Below are 17,921 nucleotides of genomic sequence, written 5' to 3'. Positions count from 1 at the left end.
TTCAATTTTAGTTTTACTTTAATTTTCCCTTATTGAGTCAAGGCAACGCTAATCAAAAATCAAATAAAAAAAAATGTTGCTTACTTCTTGAACTTGATATTGGTGGGCAAACATTCGACGATCCCCGATTGCACTCCTAACCACTGGCGCCGGCTTCTCCTCATTCTTTTTTGCTGCCTCGGTGGCCTGTCTTTTGTCATCGAGACTACGGGCCTTGACATCGAGACCTAGGTGATGATGTTCAGCTGGTCTCTCCAGGCTACTCGACTTTCCATCTATCTTTTTGTGTACGACACTGCCCTCTATCTTCTGCTTCAGTTCCTGTGCCTTGGCAATTTTCTTTGGCGATTTTATGAGCATGTCTTCCGGAGCGTCTGACTTCTCGGAGTCCTCAAAAGACTTATTGCGATCCTCAAAGCTGCGATTTGCTTTATCCAACTTGTCGGGGCTGCGTCCTTCGTCAAAGCTGCGGCTAAATTTCACGAGCGAATTGTCAAGTTTTCTGGGACTCTTGGCTATCAGAACGTGATCCTCCGCTTTAGATTTAAACTCTGTTTCAATGATTATCTTATCCCCATCAGTCTTTACGAGAATTTTATCTCCGGGAGCGGGGAAAGCCGGCAACGTGTCCTTCACTGGACTCAGCATAGTTATGGTTTGTTTCATGGCTGATTCGTAAAGCTTTTGTTGGCGCTCCTTGCGCTTGGCAATATCTGCCTCTGTTTCTTCTTGGGATTTGCTCTTGTCCTTACTCAGGCGACGCATCTCGATGGCGCGTGGGCGCTCTTTCGGACTGGATTTTTTACTACCCCTCCCATCTCGTGCTTTTATATCATCGGCACTGGTCCGCCGAGATTCAGGTCGGCTTCTGGACACTGGCTTACCCTTATATGGTTCAGTAGTTTTTAGTTTACCTTTTCCAGTACTTTCAATGCTACTGGCTCTGGAGACCCCAGGTGAGGTCTTTCGGGAACTATTAGCTGAACTGTAGGGTGACCAGTCAGTGAATCGGTATTTTGGTATATTTAGGATGAGATGATCACCGCTTCTAAGCTTCATCTTTGACTTCTTCTTATCCTTGATTTTGACTCCCTGTAAGGCAATTTTTTCTATGTACCGCAGTTGGTTAAGCAGTTCGGCCTCCTCGCTGTCGATTGATACTGCACTTAGCAGGGAGTCTTTACCATTTGTTTGATAACTACTTTGCGTAGGTATGGAACCTGCACAAGAGTGAACGCTGTCGGCGGTATCTTCATCCTGCGCGGCCGTTTGATTCTCTCGTTCCAATGACTTCTCTTCGAGAATCTCCGCCTCTTCCTCAAAGCCCACGGTATCGTCTTTTGAAGAAAACGCGTTCATGGGAGGGAGGCGATGAAGCGAAATAACTGGAGTGTCTAGACTCTTGGTTCGTCTCTCTGTTGTTGGAGATTGCTGCTGTGTGGCCTTCTGGCGCTGCAGGGACACTGATCCCTCAGAGAGATTCAGACGTGCATGAGCGAACAAAATGGGAGCATGGCCTTTGGAACGCATTACAATCGAAGAATCTATAATCTCCTCGATTAACTTAACTTTGGACTTGGCCCCGCTGGCTGTCTGTTTTTTTAATGTATAATCAATGTCGGAGGCAGTAATTCGTTCTTCGTGGCAAGTTTCATATATATCGTCGTTACTGCGGAAAAACTCGGCATGTTCCAATATAGGCGAAGGAATGTTTTCGTTCCTCTGATAGTCATTCGTGCACTCGTCAATACGTCCACGCATTGGCATATGAGGTTCATCCTCTGACGAAGGTATAGAAATAGATCGCTCTGAGATTCGCCGTAATTCAGAAGCATTGGCATACTGAGGGTCAAGTTTTTGGGTTTGGTACCGACTCTCCAGGTCAGCAAGGCGCCTACACTGAGGAGGAGACCCCTCAATCTCTGTGGAGCTCATTGTTTGTCCACGACCCCACGCCGCCGATATAAGCCTGCTTTGTTCGATGCGGAGAATAGACTCGATTTCCTTGCGGGACTGCGGCGGCGAGAACTCCAAGCGATCGGGAATGGCCTCCGCTGAACCAAATACGTCATCCGAGTCCAAGCTTTCGTCATCAGAGGAAAAGGAGGTAATACGAGTCTTACCTTTCTTTGATTTCCCAGCTGACTTGGTCTTCGGAATAACCCTTGGCTTATTAGCTTTTCGAGCGTTGGCCTGCAGCTCTTTTCGAAGACTCTGAATGAGCTCCATCTGCTTTTGCTCCAACTTCTGCTGTTGCATGCTCTCCGTTCGCGAACTGGTGGCTGAATCGCTTTCAATCTGACTGAGTTTTTTATTCAGTTTCTCCAGCGTTGAGGCGTCCATCTGTTTTGTGATGTCCCGTTTCGGTGAGGACAAATGAATTGTTGGCATGGTCTTATCGATCTCCAAAGTGATTGGGTCCACCTTCGAAAGGTCAATGTTTTGGGTGAAAAGAAATTCTTTGGTTTCTGGAGGCAAGAGACTGTCGAGAATATCAGGCAGAAAATCTGTAGATTTTCCAGGAACTCCGGAACTAGCCTTTGGTGATTTGGGCGATTTGGGAGACTTAGGCGACTTCGGGGACTTTGGGGATTTTGGCGACTTGGGCTTAATGTGTTTCTTTTCGCTGGGCGAGGGAGCTGTTCCATTCATGATGTGGCGCTTGTGGAGCACATAAGGAATATCCTCTTTGAGAACTTTTGTAAAACGCCTCTCGTAATCTCTGAAAAAACTCTTTGGAAGTTCAAAGCCTGTATTTGGCAGTTCTTGAGGCATTTGCGCTGCAGCACTTCCATCATAGCACTTGGGAATTTCGAAATTGCCGTGTGTTTTACAAAGGGGTGGAGCGCTCGGTATCTGCTTGTAGATGTAATCTTCATCGCTGGAGTTCGAGTCCGCTGGGGTAAGATCAATAGACTTTTGATGCATAAGCACATGTCGGCGCGAATTACTTCCTAAACGAGCACGATTGGCCAGCGAGTTAGGATCGCTTTTGGTGCGCTCCACAGTAGCATGAGAGGAGTAATTTAGTGGCACCATAATGGGGTTATACTCCTCAAAGTGTGTTTTGGCAATAAGCTCCTCCTTACGAGTTATCTTTTGGTGAGCCATTATGCGAGCCTGCTGCTTCTCAAACTCCGACACAAGTTCGGGAGTGAGTGGATACTCCGGACTCTGCTTGCTCTTTTGGTCCTTGGGCTGCTGACCCTCCCATTGCTTGGTGTACTTCTGAAGGCACTCTATGCGATCCTGGTCGAAACTGAAGATATTTTCACTATCAGATCGTCTACGGAAAGCAGAAATCTTACACGATTGTGAGTTACCCCTTTTGATAGGAGCCATTTGGTCAAGAGAGTCTCCTGTCTGTATATCTTTTTCTCGACATCGTTTTCCCGAGGCCGGAGTCGATACGGATTCCGGTGACTTGCTACCAAAGGACTTGGCGTTACGTTCGATCTCCACATTTTGCAGACTTATAGAGTGCACCTTAGAGGTCTTGTGTGTTTTATTGCTGGGAAACGTAGAATAAGTGTCACGACTGTCATAGAACGAACTGTTTGCAGTGGAGCTATGCGTGTCAGAAAGCAAGCAATCGTGACTTTTAACTTTTGGCCTGGAGTATAGCCCCTCGGGTGCTTGCTCTAAGCTGGCTTCAACGGCATCATAATAATCACTTTTAGACTCCTGGCTGGATTGGGCAAATTTGTCGTAGATCTCTTTCTTGGTAAACTGCTTCACTTTCTTCCCGGTGGTGGTTGGCATCTCGTAGTTCCGACCAAAGCAGTCACCAACCAAGGATTCTTTTGAGTCCTGACTAGAAGCCACAGACGTTTTGCTTTTGGTTGTCTCCCGCGACTTTTTACTGTCCGTATGGTAGAGACTATCTCTCGACTTTTTGCTGGAGTCTGAACTGCGTGAAATCTTCGTTTCGAACATTTCGCTCTGGCTCTCCAGGCTTGATGTCCGGATCAGAGCCTCCTGAATCATCTTGTAGAAGTTCCCATCTGACTTAACAGATAGCTTCTCGCGCGGCAGATAGCGCGGATCCTCAGCATCCCAAATTTCATTCATAATATCCGCTGCGGACTTTGATTTGACGTCTATTTCCGAGCGGTATTTGTGCTGCTGATGCCCCTCGGATAACGACTCGTCGTCGCTTGGTATGTAGTTGCCCGAATCAAGCGAACAGGAGCGCATGTGGTCCTCGGAGCGGCCACGCCCTCCAAAGAAGTCAATATCGTACTTCTCCAGAAGTTCGTAGCTGTCCTGCGAGATATCGTCTTGTGAACCTGAATAGTCCATATGCTGTCCATGCTGGCGCTTGTGCTCCTGGGTATTGTAAGTACTGCCTGGATAACTGGAGGAGTACACCTTGCTCTGCGGCAATGGAGAGAAATCTTGATGTGCATCGATCGAGTGGTTCTTGGTCACATACAAGGAGTGACGGGAGTCGTCGTATCGTGTCACTGGTGAGTCAATACGATTGGAGGAAAGAAACTCCTTGTCAAATGCAGTCATTGGCTTAGAAATCTCCCGATCATAGTAGGTGCTATTGTAGCGCTCGAAGAGATCTTTGCAGGAGCTACTCTTCAGCCACGAATCGCGCTCCACCTGGTCGTAAATATTTCCGCCCTCGTCTTCCCCTTCTTCCTCTTCATCTTCTATGTAGTGGGCGGAAGCATCTTCGGGTTTCACAAACTGAACCGTTGAGTAAAGATTGCCAGAAGGCAACTTGTAATCAAGTTTCTCTGACGAAGAGGAAAGGCGACCAGAGGGAAGAATTCCTACTGAATGATGGGTGATGTAGTGGCTGTCGTACGAATCTACTGAATCCACTCCAGACAGCTCCGAGTTCCGGGGAAGTGAATGGGTGTGCCGGGAACTTTGCGAGTCCAGAGAAGGCGTCAGGTAATTTTCAGATTGAGCAAGCTTAGTTCGCCCGCTCTGAGCATACCGCTTAGTACCGAATCCAGTCCCAAAGTAGGAGGAGGATGAGGACTCTGAGGGGTGGTTAAGATCGTTATGATACTGGTAACTTTCGCTGTTGTAATTTCTTTCTTGTAGGGCAAGCGCATATGCAGAGGTGCTTGGCTGTTGCAGGAGAACAGGAACTTGACTTACTCCCATTTGCTTGGCCCTCGTGTACTGAAGTATAGACTGATCGATAAACTCATCACTAAAATGCTTTTCTCGAATCTTTGACTTGGCTTTGCGATTTACAGTGGCATATATGTCGTTGCGTTCATTAAGATTAAGGTGCTCGCTATTCGAGATCTTGTGCTCCTGGTGTGCAGAGCTGTGAAAGTCCGGATACTTGAAGTGGCCCATGTCGTTGATATCAGTGTAGATTATGTTGTCCGTTTCAGTTTCGGTCGAGTTGGCATTGGCGTTGTTGAGCATGCACTGCTTAGACATCGAATAATTCGTACTGCTATAATGGACTGGCGTGGCAGTTAGCGACTGGGACTCCTGTGACTGAAGCTGCGGATGATGGGCATCTCGGGCCGATCCCGAGGCCGATGCTGCCGCCGCTGAGGCTGCCCCCATAGTCTCCCGATTGATGGTAGATGCCGTCAAGTCCGAGTCCGCTTCCTCCTCGACTGATTCCTCCTCCCCCATAGGCTCCCCCTCCTCCTCCGTGTCCGCAGTTCCCGGATCCTCCGCCTCCTCCTCCAACTCCATAGAGCTGTTGAGATCCACCGAACGAACTACCGTGCGGTTGTTGTGCATAGTGTTGTGCTTGGTGCTGCTGCTGTGCGTGTTGATGCGGATGAGCTGCGGCGACGCAGGGACAAACGCTTGGGATCCCACTGAGACTCGACGAGGGGTGCTGCTGCTGTACAAGTGGGACAAGTGGCTCAGACCTTAACGCGCCGGATGAAACAACAATTCCAATAATTAGGAAATGAACGCGAATCAGGTATGGAAACAAAACTATACCAAAACAAAATCCAGCTCAATTGATCAAACTGCAAAACAAACTCTGAACACTGGAAAAGAAATCATTAAGGTTACAAAACCCCACGAGTAGTGGGAGAAAACAATACGCTATTGCTAAAGGGTAAGAGTAACTAAAATATTGAGAGGGAGATAATCATAGGCACCCTTGATTCGAAATATTTAAAATATAAAAATATATTAAATATATATCATTTAAAATATAAGTCACTTAAATTAACATATTTTATTAAATTATATTTGATATAAAACTTAAATCAAGGGGAACACTACCTTCAATTACAGATTTTTATAAACGAATTGAACTTAAATAATATGTTAAAAACTAACGCAATATTCATAGGATTCTTAAACTGGACGGGCACTCACCTGTATTGTGATCGCCTAGATGCACACGAGCCTGATCGGGACCGCGATGTTGGAGGTGGCTGCTGTGACTGGGCGAAGTCCACGACTGCGGTCCCTGGGGCGAAAGTGAGCGGTTCGAATTCAGTTGGTCCATATCCACTGCCGAGTGGTGTTGCCGTTCCGCCACCGCCGCCGAGCATTCCGCTTCCTCCAGGGAGGTTGGCGAGTCCGCTGCAAAGTTCGTCGTCTGATAGATCTCCACCTGGGCTGCTGTGACCTGTGACGGTAGCTTGGACGGTTATTGGCTGAGATGCAGAATGGCCAGCCTAAGGAACTTACTTGAGAACGCATGTGGTCGATAGGATTGTCGCGTCGGCGATCCAAGGTATCCGCTGCCTTCTTCGTCAGAGAAGGGGTCATCGAGTCGCTGCATTGATTGCGATAGTCCCATGCCGCTGCAGCGTGCAATTAAAAGGCAATGAAGAATTAAAACCAAAAACATTAAAATCATAGAGCATACACTATCAAAACACAATAACTCGACTCGACTATACATTATTTATTCATCATCAGCTAGCAACTTAAGCCCGAACTCAAAAGTGAAATCAAGGCGAATAAAATGAAATCAAATCGAATACAGATATTCATCAGAACTAGTAACGAAATAAATACAAACCAGTGTCAATTGGGAGAAGGGGATTGGCTGAAATGCTGGTATTCACATACGTATGCGATTGACTTCGGCTACTAGCATTCAGTGGCCCTTGCCGGAATGACTGAGACCTGCAGCAAAAGAAAAGACAAGAGGATACCACGTTTTATATTTTCACATGCTCAGGAAATTCGGTTTCGTAATTAGTTATTCGTTTTAGGTTTAACATTTTCTCTAATGTTTTAGTTGAGCGTTTTCGCAAGGAAATATGTAATTTAGATTTTTTTTTGTTTTTACGACCAATTGATTAGAAGTCTTTAGATTTGTTTAGAATTAAGCTTTGCTTAAATAAACCAAGTCATTTCAGTAAAAATTATAAATAATGAAAATGGTAACGGAGAAGTTAAAATAGCTAGTTAGTATGCAACTATAAAGAAGAGAATGTAACGCAATACATATTCAATATCCTTCTTTTCTAAATATGTACAAACAAATTAGTTAAATCGGCATTACGTGTTTACCACGAAAGTGTTTATTTCATTTATTGTTTTAGGTTTTGGGGATATTTATAGTAGAAGCAACCGACTAACTTACTGCACACTTAGGGGGAGCAATGGAAATGGGTAATTAACGTGTTTAACTGGCTTACCATCAACGTTATGCTTGTGGTACAGTCTAAACAACACACAGAAACGTACGACAATAGGAGATTTTGGGGAGTTCATAATAATGATAATTTTAGTTGAAAGGCAAGCTATGAGGCAAGTATGAGGTTTTTCTACAATCGGTAATTTGCAGTGGATTAAATATTATTTAGGCTTTAAACGGGAAAGAAGCTGGATAGGGTGGATGAAAAAAAAACTGAATGCTTTGCAGTATCATTAATGAGTTCCAATTTGGTTGCACGTTTGGTTCACAAAATCTACATCTACATTGGAAAGTGAAGTAAATCAAAAATGAATACTTAAATGTTTATAAGGAAAATAAATGTCAAATCAATAACGATAGTAATTTAAATGCTTGTCGTTGTTTCTTGTACATTTAACTGGATTTGGAGTTTTGTTTTGGGGGTTTTCTTAAATTATTAATTGAACTATTTTAAGTTTAAGTGCTATTTTTATTAGTTTCAGTTACTGTTTTTGTACCAATTGGTTCTTAAAATCCTCTTTTCTTTTCTAAGGCGCAATTATGACCTTGATAGTTTTCTTTTTTTCATGTTGTTTTTATTGGAATTTTTTGTATTAGTTGAATGGGTGGGAGGAAATTTGCTTGAAAATAATAAACAAAAACCACATATAAGGAGTGTAATAAAGAGTGTAAGAAATAACGAACATACGAGTCGAGTTAAATGAGAACAAAGTCAAGATGATTAGGCTATAGTATGTAGGCTGATGGCTATACTATTTGGATATGCTTAAAAATATAATTGTATATGAATATGGAGATTATTTATATTAAATGTTCGTTCAAAACTGGTTAAGAATTTTGCTGCCAAGTTGGTTTTGCTCTGAAAATATAAGCTGCATAGGCAAAGCCTAATATATTTATTATTTAACAATAAATGTAAGAATAAATAAATATCTTTCGCAACCCAATTTGTCAGCATTATTTTAAGTCGGTTACACTTAAAATCATTATGAGTTTTGCTTAAAGCCTTTAAAGGTCTAATCTGAAATTAGAAAGTAATGCTTAGCGTAAATTTTTTTTGTATACCTTTGGAAGTTTTGGCGCTTCACATAATTTTCTCGAACAAATTCGATAATCTGTTTCTGGGTTTTTCCGCTATAGCTGCAATGCAATGTTAATAAAACAGTCACATTCAATACCTTTATTTCAATGCTAAGAAAGACATACCGGAATGAGCTACCCCGTGAGAGAACGCGAGTTTTCCGCCTGGGCGTATTTTGAACGGCAGTGCATCGGAAGAATCCGTGATTCTCGACGCATTTTTTCCAGAAGTTTTTGCACTCGTTGCGACCCTCGAAGAAGAACTCCACGGTGTCCTTGTAATATCCCTAAAGTAGTACACCAATTAATATTTTGGACTAAAAACTCATTAAAGCAACTGCTTACATATCCCTCGGGGTGAAGTTTGACCAGAAATCGCTTGCGCTTGAAAGAAATCTTGCGTATTTTAGCCCACGAAAAGGTGTTGATTCTCGTGATGTTCTGGAAGACTGTGATGCCCATGTGGGCCACAGCTAAATTAAGTGGCACTCCTTCCACATCCTTAGCCGGATGCATTTTCATGCCATACAGTTCACACCTTCGAGCCGTCTCCAAGAGGTTAAGATCCGCCTCCGCCGGGGATTGACCGCTGATTAAAAAACCAAACAATTAAACTCTGAACTGTTTGGCATAATAATAATTGACATACACATGCTTTTTGTGGTTCTCCATAATCTTTCGCTGCATGGTGGCATCCTGGTGGGGCACAAAGCGGTAGGAGGACAGATAGGTATGGTCGGGATAGTCCTCAGGAACGAAGTCGCCGCATGACGCCTGAACAATGTAGCTGGCCATCAAGGACGCCGTGTTGTCGTTGCACTGCAGACTGCCTGTGGCCAAGTCGCGTTTGATTTGCAAGCAGAACAAGTACCTGAAGAATTACAAGAGACCCTTTAGGTATTCACTTTTGAAGTATTTGGGTAGTATTTTTAAGAAAAAAGAAAAAGTTAGCTATTAAAACCAAGTCTCTGCATACGTTTTGCATTGAGACTACCACAATATAGGGTTGGTTCTCGAGCCTTGGTTAGACCTTTCTTCTTATCTTACCTGGTATACTCTTCTTCCAATTGCGCTGGATCAGGTGTATAGAACTTTATGCAGAAGCGCAGCACTGGATCGATAAGTGAGAGGCCCACCTGGCGATTCATTGCCTTCTCCAGATCCAGCCAGTATTTGGTATGTGTGGAAACTTCCTGGTATTCCAAGCCAAAGTAGTCGGCCTCAAGTAAGTTCAGCTGACGGCATACTTGTTCAAATAGAACGCGCCCCAGAGCTTTAGCCTTTAAAAAGTAGAGAAATGGCACTGCGTTAAATCAAACTTCGATTATACCTAAAAACATAAGTTGATTCGATGAAGGTCGCATGAAGAAATCTTTAAAGGGAGATATGTGGTTGACAACAAAGCTGGTAGGTTCTATAAGAAAGCTTCGGGCGTGGACCAAATGTCCGAATTCGTTGAGCTCGTGAATATCTACACGCCAAATGCTTTGTGGGCGTTGCGCCTGTTTGCATTGAAATAAATATCAATTGGGTCGACGGCAGCAATTAAGTTAAATACAGCATCAGTGGCGACGGCAATATGAGCAGACCTCGTTGCGGTAACTTAGAGCGAAATTAGGCCTAGCCTTTATATACATATGAGTGCTTTCAACTAAAATTGTATTTTGCAAAAAAGAAGCAATCCTTTAGTATTCTTCGAATGGGAAGTCCACCTCTATAATGAAATCATTTGCATTCAAAAGCACTCCCAATTCGCACTGGAATGTTTTAATGTCCTATGAGCTTATAACTAATTGCCTTCAACAATAAACAAATTAGCTTCGAATAATAACGGGCTACAGTCGAAACACCAATTCGCTTCCGCACACATATTCTTTGCATAGCACCTAACAGAAACCCCGATCCAATTTACAGCTTCGACAGAAGGAATACATTTATTCGGCATCAGGAAACAAAACTTGGCAACTGTAGCGGCCTTTGGCCCCTTTGCAACCAATCAGGCAGAGTGCTGTGTTAGTGCCTAAAAGAGGGCAACAATTTATCAGAGTGTAAAATGTTTAGAAAGTCGTGCCAATATGGTATTAAGACTGCCCCTGTCCAAAATATATGTAAGCCCTGATATGGGGCTCGTAAAATTCGTTGGCTGACATCAAAATAGCTGTTGTTTTTCAACGCATAGGTTGAAAGAAGTTGGTAGCAACTGGTCATCGTATTATATAAAAAGAAGAAAAAACGTTATAGCCGAATTATACAACTAACCGCACCCTAAAAGCAAGGCTACGAACCATAAATGCCACACAATACGCCATAAAATTGTTGTATATCTTAATTTTAGAATCAAGGACGAATTGCCATGTATTTGATCCTAACACTTTTCTAAATCGACGGATACGACTGTTTTGTGTTTGTGCATTAATTGTTGTGACGACATGGATAACATATTTTTTGGTAAGTACATGTACGCTTTAAATTTGGTGTATATCAATACGTAAATAATTAAACAATAATAAGGTAATTTATGTGAGAATAATAGTATGTTACACACAATAACTTATACCCGTTACAAAATTCGTAGAAAGGCATGTAAGAGGCAGATGGACCGACCATTTAAAGAATATATATACTCCTGATCAGTATCAATAGCAGAGTCGAACTGGCCATTTCCGTCTGTCCGTATGAACGTCTCGATCTCAGGAACTATAAAAGCTAGAATGTTGACATGTAGCTTCCAGAAACATAGACGCAGCGAAAGTTTGTTTTCAAATGTTGCCATGCCCACTTTAACGCCCACAGACCGCCCAATACGGTCACGCTCACATTTTAGAAAAATGTTTTGTTTTTTTTTTTAATTTTTTTGGTAGTTTTGTAAGTTTGTATCGATTTTCAAAAAACTATCTGCCACGTCCACCATAACGCCCAGAAACATCCTAAGACCGCCACGCCCACACTTTTGAAAATGTTTTAATATTTTGTCATTTTATAATGTAAATTTCTGCATGTCTGATCTCAACTCAAAAGCTTTTATGGTTCCTGAGATCTTATCGTTCATACGGACGGACTGACATACGGACATGGCCACATTGACTCGGCTTATGATCCCGATCAAGAGTACCGACCTTCTACTTGTTACTTAATTTTCAACGAGTCTAGTATATCAATTTACTAGACGAGTGACGGAACTGAACATTAATCAGTATTTTAATTTAATTTGAGCCCTTGTGCCAGGTATATTATAATTTACAAATGATTATAAGAGCTTCCCTCTATGGTGAAATTAGGGAGGCCGATAAGTAGTTTTCAAAAACGAGTCTAGTTATTAACTTAAATTTTATTGGCATAATTTTAAAAGCCGCTACCTTTCCAGTATCGGGAAGTTTAAATTAAGTTGGCACACAACAGTGGGGTGAGTGTGTGCCAAAAGTCCTCCAAAGGTCACCACCAAACTCCTGCCACGCCCAAGCTCTGACATTTTTCTGGACCAGGTATACGGGCATATATCTGGGCGCCATTCATTGGGAACGGCTCGGTGCCGCAAAGCCTTTTCTGTTTTTATGATATTTTCCAAATACGCAACAAACCAATTAATTTTGGAGACTTCTGAAGGCACTGCAAACGGAAATGGCAAAACGACAGGAAGCTTTTCAATGCAACCAACCTTTTCACCGGCTCCAATACATCCCCCTGCGTATATACTCCATGCAGATGCGATAAGTTGGTTCTCTTTAATAGGTTGTTCCATTTGTAGGCATCGAAAAACAGATACATATATTTTGTCAGTGCACGTGAGACTATGGGAATCAAAAAAAGAGAGGCCGGGAAGGACGTAACCTCTCATCTCGTTCCACTTGTATTGTCCGTGCCTATCGAATGTCCTCCGCTTGCCCCATTGAGCTGGGAATGTCAACTAACTAATGGCAAGCTTCTCACAGAAAAGTTGACAATTCCCGTAAGGAAAATTTGATAGCTAAATTTCTAAAAACACCTTTTCGAGACAAAGCTTAATAGAAGGAGAATGCATCTAAAGAAGAATTTGTTGAGAGCACAGGATAAAATAAGTAAAAGTAAATGCTCAACCTAAATGCTCAACCTTCGGAAACAATAGTTTGCGAAGATAGCTCAAGATTGATAGTTTGCGAAGATAGCTATAGATAGCTGTATAAATTTTGAAATGGATTTACATTACAAACGCTCGTTGGGATAAGTTTTTTAAAAATGTTTGCAGGCAAAACACACAATTTGGCAGCAGAAACACTTTTGGTAGCAAAATAAACAGAAATCGTAGGAAGACCAAGTCGAAAAAAAATAATACAAATGCATTTAATTAAATCATGGTAAAATAAAACATCCACAAACTGCATTTCTTTACAATTCGAATAAGAATAAGTGGAACTGCGAGAATTGAGTTGGTCTGCAGGAATTTTGATACTTTGACTTGAAAATGTATTCAGTGGGTCAAGGGTAGCCACTATTTGACCAAATCCTCATCGCCGGCGGACTGTATCACTACTTCATTCGTATTCAAAAACATATAACCATTTACAAGCCACAAAATCCATTAGAAGCCTTTATTAATAATGCAACCGACTGACCAGGTAACAATATGCATTTCTAGTTAAGGGACGAAACACAAGCTTAAACTGACAAAAAGCAGTTTGTATAACAAACACCAAGCACTAAAAGGGCTTGGTGACACCGGCCCACTAGAGCCTTGGGTTTTAAAAAATTGGAACCATGTCAATAATACGGTATGTTACATTTACGAGATGTTTACAAGGATTTTTGTGGACTGTAAAATTGCAACATGATTGAATTCTTAATGGGACAAGAAATAGGATTTCAGCTGATGTAGTCATTTAATCTAGCGTGGAAAAAGTTAAAAGGATTTGTAAATTGAAATTTGATAGTGTTTTAGTTTGCCTTCTTATATATTATGTTGAAGGAACAATAATATATACAAAATCGATTAATACCTAAAGTATTGTGAGTGTTAAAGTAATGTTATACGCGTTACTCGTAAAATAAGAGAAACATTAGACAAGTTTTAGATGTTTTGATTTGTTAATTTTAATCTTTTTCTTGTCAATTAAAAAAAAAGTGAAATGAAAGATCTATAATCCTTGACCTTAAACGGCAAGAAAACCGTCGACTCTACAATTTTCTCTTTTGTATAAATTGTATGCACAGGCAAATAGAAAAATGTCAGCAGAAGAATGCAGATAGAGCTTGTGTGATACTCGCGCAGCGTTTACAGAGCTGGGGCATCGCCTCGAGTGCCACTGTTTCAAGAAAAGGTTAGGCCAGAAGCCCAACGAGGACGACGGGGTAGTCAATCCCCAGTCAAAAAGCACAGCCCCTGCCACTTCACTGGCCTCAGCGAAAACTACCCAAGCATTGGCAACCAGTGAGATGTTGGCATGAAACATGAAAACCACTTCTCGCTGGCGGTCCGACTCGTCTGTTGAACCTTTAGGAATTGCTGAGACAGCAATTTTATGAATTTTAAAAAAGTAAAAATTAATATAATCGTTCTTTTTTATAATTTGCACAACTATTAGATAACTGTTTTTTACAATGAGTAAAAACTACGTTTTCATTTGAGTGTACACACACATTTGGGCGAGGCCTCTTGAACTGCGAAACAAAAAGTTCTAAGCCTTTTACTAAGCCGGGCTTATAAGGACAGGAAGTGGCGGAAAAAACACCGACAGAATGAGCAAGCACCGCCAAGTACGGCAGAATCCATTAACCAGCCAGAAGTGCCTGACAACAGGCCAAAGACGCATGTGAGTTCTTATGCTCTTGCTTGGCCTAGGAGAGGAAAAAATAGGCACCATGAAAGTATTTCTGGGGAGATTGAGTTGCATAAAGCCGATTTGTGGCCGACACTTAAACAGTGCACCACCAGCTTTCCGCAATATGTGGCAAGAAAAGGAGCCCTAACAGATAATATTTGATACCTATACTATTACCGGGATTTTATTCTAGCCTAGAGCACTGTTTTGGTGAAACAATTATCATCTGATCGTTACAGATTCTGCATCTACAGCAGCCCCACCTACTTTTCCGGTTGACCTCAGCCTGTTCGCCAATAAAACACAGCGAAAAGAATTTTCCATTATCTGGCTCTGTGCCAACTGAACTGGGTGCCACGCCCACAGAAACCTGAGGGTCTTTGTCGCAAAGATACCAGCCTCTCCCTTCCTTACTTTTTCGAGTTCACATTTAATTACAAGTAGCTTCTCTGATATTGTACCCACTTCCACGTCTAGTCTTTTGTTTTGGGGAGTGATTTACATTCCAGAAAAGTTGTGCACAACTAGAGATGCACTTATACAATTTTCACTTGATGGATTACTTTCGTTCCAACAGGTGCATCCTGAGTAGGAGGTATTTGGCAACTATGTAAGTGAAGATTGCTTAATGACCAAATTGGAATTTCGAAAGTGTAGCCTAAACTTACCTGTACTTGGAACATAGTGATCGAGTCGTCCAGCATCTGGATGCGAACAGTCAACTTTTTTCCGCCACGATGTCGGGGAGTGGAGGGCGTGCCATCCACTCCAGAAGGAGTGCTGAGGGAGTGCGTCATGCGGCCTCCGGGTAGCCCACCGCTCACCGGATGAGCTCCACCTCCGCCAGTGGCTAGATCATAGTGTCGACCGCCTCCTCCGCCACCGGCGGATCGAGAGGTTGTGCCCATGTCGGCCAGGGACATTTTGTAGACGAGAATCTTGCTTACCGCTGGCGAGACTACTACTGAAGATTTGGCATAGAACGAGCAGGATTAGTTTCCAGTTCCCGTCTTGTGGGTCCTTTGTCTTCGAGGAGGCTTGGACTAAATGCTTGAACGTGGAATGGTACAGGATTCGTTTCGTTTGTCTTCTAAATTGTATGGCTCAGCTGGCATAGATTGTTCCTCGTATTGCCTCTGCGAGTTGGTAATTCAATTTTAGTTCGAGGCCAGAAGAGAACAGTAACCAAAAATGTAATGCTGCAACTTCACTCACGCACGCTCGCACATATGTTTCACTTTTGCATCAATTTCTTGGGTCCGATCAAAAACGCTTCTGGCATATTCTATCATGGGTAAGTGGGACTGGGTCGTATTTCTTAAGTTTTGTTAGGCGAATTAACATTTACAACACGCATGTGTGGCACTGGATTTCCTCATTGTAGTTCCTCAGACTTGGCATCGGGTTCCTACAAAGTTCGAAAATATAACATTGTGTTAGACATTATCTTAAGAAATTGCTATTATATTGAGCAAAAACAAAAGGGCGTTTAAATATACAAGCAACAAACCTATCTACCATGCAGGTTATTTACATGAATAAAAAAGAAACGAAATAAACATTACAACGTTTTATAGGTTTTAAAACAAGCATTGCTTATATCTGAATATAAATATTTTATTGGCAATCTGTGTAATCGACTACGAAATTCACATACAGGATTGTGGAACCCATTTTGAAATTTGACGACAAACTCATTGAAAAATTAAAAGCAGAAGAGCCTACCATAAACCACATAAATGACTAATCACAATCTACGACCAAAAGGAGTCTAAATTTTGAAATGGTAGTAGGAAATTATTGGGCCACCTGTGAATATAAATAAGCTTATCACCCACTGGCAAAATAAAATGGAACTTCGTTTTCTCCACCTGCTTTTTACTTTTTCCGCCTGTCTAGACCAGCCGAGTTTGACGGGCCCCGAAAAGCCTACCCACGTGGACAACCAACGTTCCAAAAAGAAAAAGCACAAGGGGAGTACAAAGCTCGAAGCCATCGCCAGCCTACATAGAAATTTATTGTTGGACCAGAAAAAAAAGTTTATGGTGTGGGCAGGTCATAGTCACAAAAAAATAATAACTGGAAAAATTATAAGGAACCGCCGTTCTCCAAGAAGCATTTATTTATGCCTTAACTCATATATCGTAAATTTGAATGCGAACGTGGCCGGCTGGCTGTCAATTTGCTAGATACAGGATGCCAGCCCCATGCACAAGGTTAAATAGGGCGTGAAATGTGTGAATTTACGATTCGATTCGAATCCCTTGTACATTTAAGCAGAGTCAGGTTGAAGGAGCCACTACGAGTATAAAGCATGTGTTGGCATGCTAACCAAACCCCATGGCGTTCAATGAACCGCACGCTTTTCGGACAACCATTCATGGGAAGTAGTTGCTGCGATAACGAAGCACTATCTGAAGGGAGGGAGTCAAGGAACTCTTTCTCATATATAAAGTAGCAGATATGCTCCTTAGTTTGAAGTCTCAGTTCGCATAAGTCACGTTTTGCCATAAATATTGCAAATGATTGGCATGTGCTCATAAAGAACTTGTGCTTAGAAAATAATAATTCTCTCCTATGTGACTCCTAATACAAAAAAATAGTTCATCACTTACACAATTGCACGACACTAATGATCTGCGAATTTCAAAAAATTAAGGAGTTGTCCTGGGTGACCACTACAAAGTAAGTAAACTTGGCTCTGACCAAATCCGCTTCTCTAAGTAACCGCCTATTTATTCCTCAAATGCTAGGCCTTATTGGCTGCATACCGCTCCGCATTCCTGACCCGGATTGGCGAATGATGTGCCACAATGCTGCAAAACTGTCCGATTTAATCACTGGTTTGTCAAGTAAAGTTTAACAAGTTTCTAAGTATAGCAGATGGAAGAGTCTGCCACCAGTCCATGCATCTTTCCCGCTTCTTCGTATCTATACCTTTATGAAGCATTGTGCGAAAGTGTGTGACCCACAAAAGTTAGGCGAGCTGGCAACCCATTCAACTTTTATGACCTTTATATGCTGTCGAGTGACATAAATTAATAGTTTTTTAAAGAAGTTTTGTTCGCCATTCTAGGTGGGTGGGAGATCGGTTATGGGGCGTTGTTTCTTATTTAATATTTCAGGGAAAAGTTTACGTCACAAATTTATAGCAGAGTACCGTTGTTCTTTGAGTTGCACTCTAAACTAACTAACAACATAAGAATCGCCACAAGCTACTTTTATTATACGTTTGTGCTGCATCTATTGACAGTTTCACTTAGCGACTTAAAAACAAGAGAGAACGCTATAGTCGAGTTCCCCGACTATCTGATACCCGTTACTCAGCTAGTAGAAGTGCAGGTTTGTGGGCGTTAGAGTGGGCGTGGCAAAAAGTTTTTTGGCAAATCGATAGAAATTTAGACGACTAATACAAAAATGAAAAAATATCTAAACATTTTTCA

The 17,921-nt window shown here is 42.0% G+C and overlaps 1 protein-coding gene across 7 annotated transcripts in view; it reads right to left on the bottom strand.

The window, feature by feature from the left end:
• The window catches only part of LOC120451688 (FERM, ARHGEF and pleckstrin domain-containing protein 2), a 28,263-nt gene extending 11,819 nt beyond the window's left edge, over positions 1-16,444 (bottom strand). Inside the window, exons 1-12 of one of the 7 annotated variants that reach the window (XM_039635576.1) lie at positions 16,288-16,444; positions 15,694-15,886; positions 15,147-15,614; positions 9,734-9,966; positions 9,336-9,557; positions 9,032-9,275; positions 8,813-8,973; positions 8,672-8,746; positions 6,983-7,089; positions 6,646-6,761; positions 6,328-6,583; positions 85-5,864 (exon numbers count right to left, since the gene is read on the bottom strand). In XM_039635576.1, coding sequence (XP_039491510.1) covers positions 85-5,864; positions 6,328-6,583; positions 6,646-6,761; positions 6,983-7,089; positions 8,672-8,746; positions 8,813-8,973; positions 9,032-9,275; positions 9,336-9,557; positions 9,734-9,966; positions 15,147-15,401 — 7,449 coding nt within the window. In that variant the 5' untranslated portion in view covers positions 15,402-15,614; positions 15,694-15,886; positions 16,288-16,444. The other 6 variants (XM_039635575.2, XM_039635574.1, XM_039635578.2 and 3 more) reach the window with 6 other exon arrangements.
• Positions 16,445-17,921: the final 1,477 nt, after the last annotated feature.

This window comes from Drosophila santomea, chromosome 3R, assembly GCF_016746245.2.
Source record: "Drosophila santomea strain STO CAGO 1482 chromosome 3R, Prin_Dsan_1.1, whole genome shotgun sequence".
Classification (NCBI taxonomy): domain Eukaryota; kingdom Metazoa; phylum Arthropoda; class Insecta; order Diptera; family Drosophilidae; genus Drosophila; species Drosophila santomea.
The sequence above is the reverse complement of the archived record's forward strand: the minus strand, read 5'-3'. Positions and strand labels throughout refer to the sequence as shown.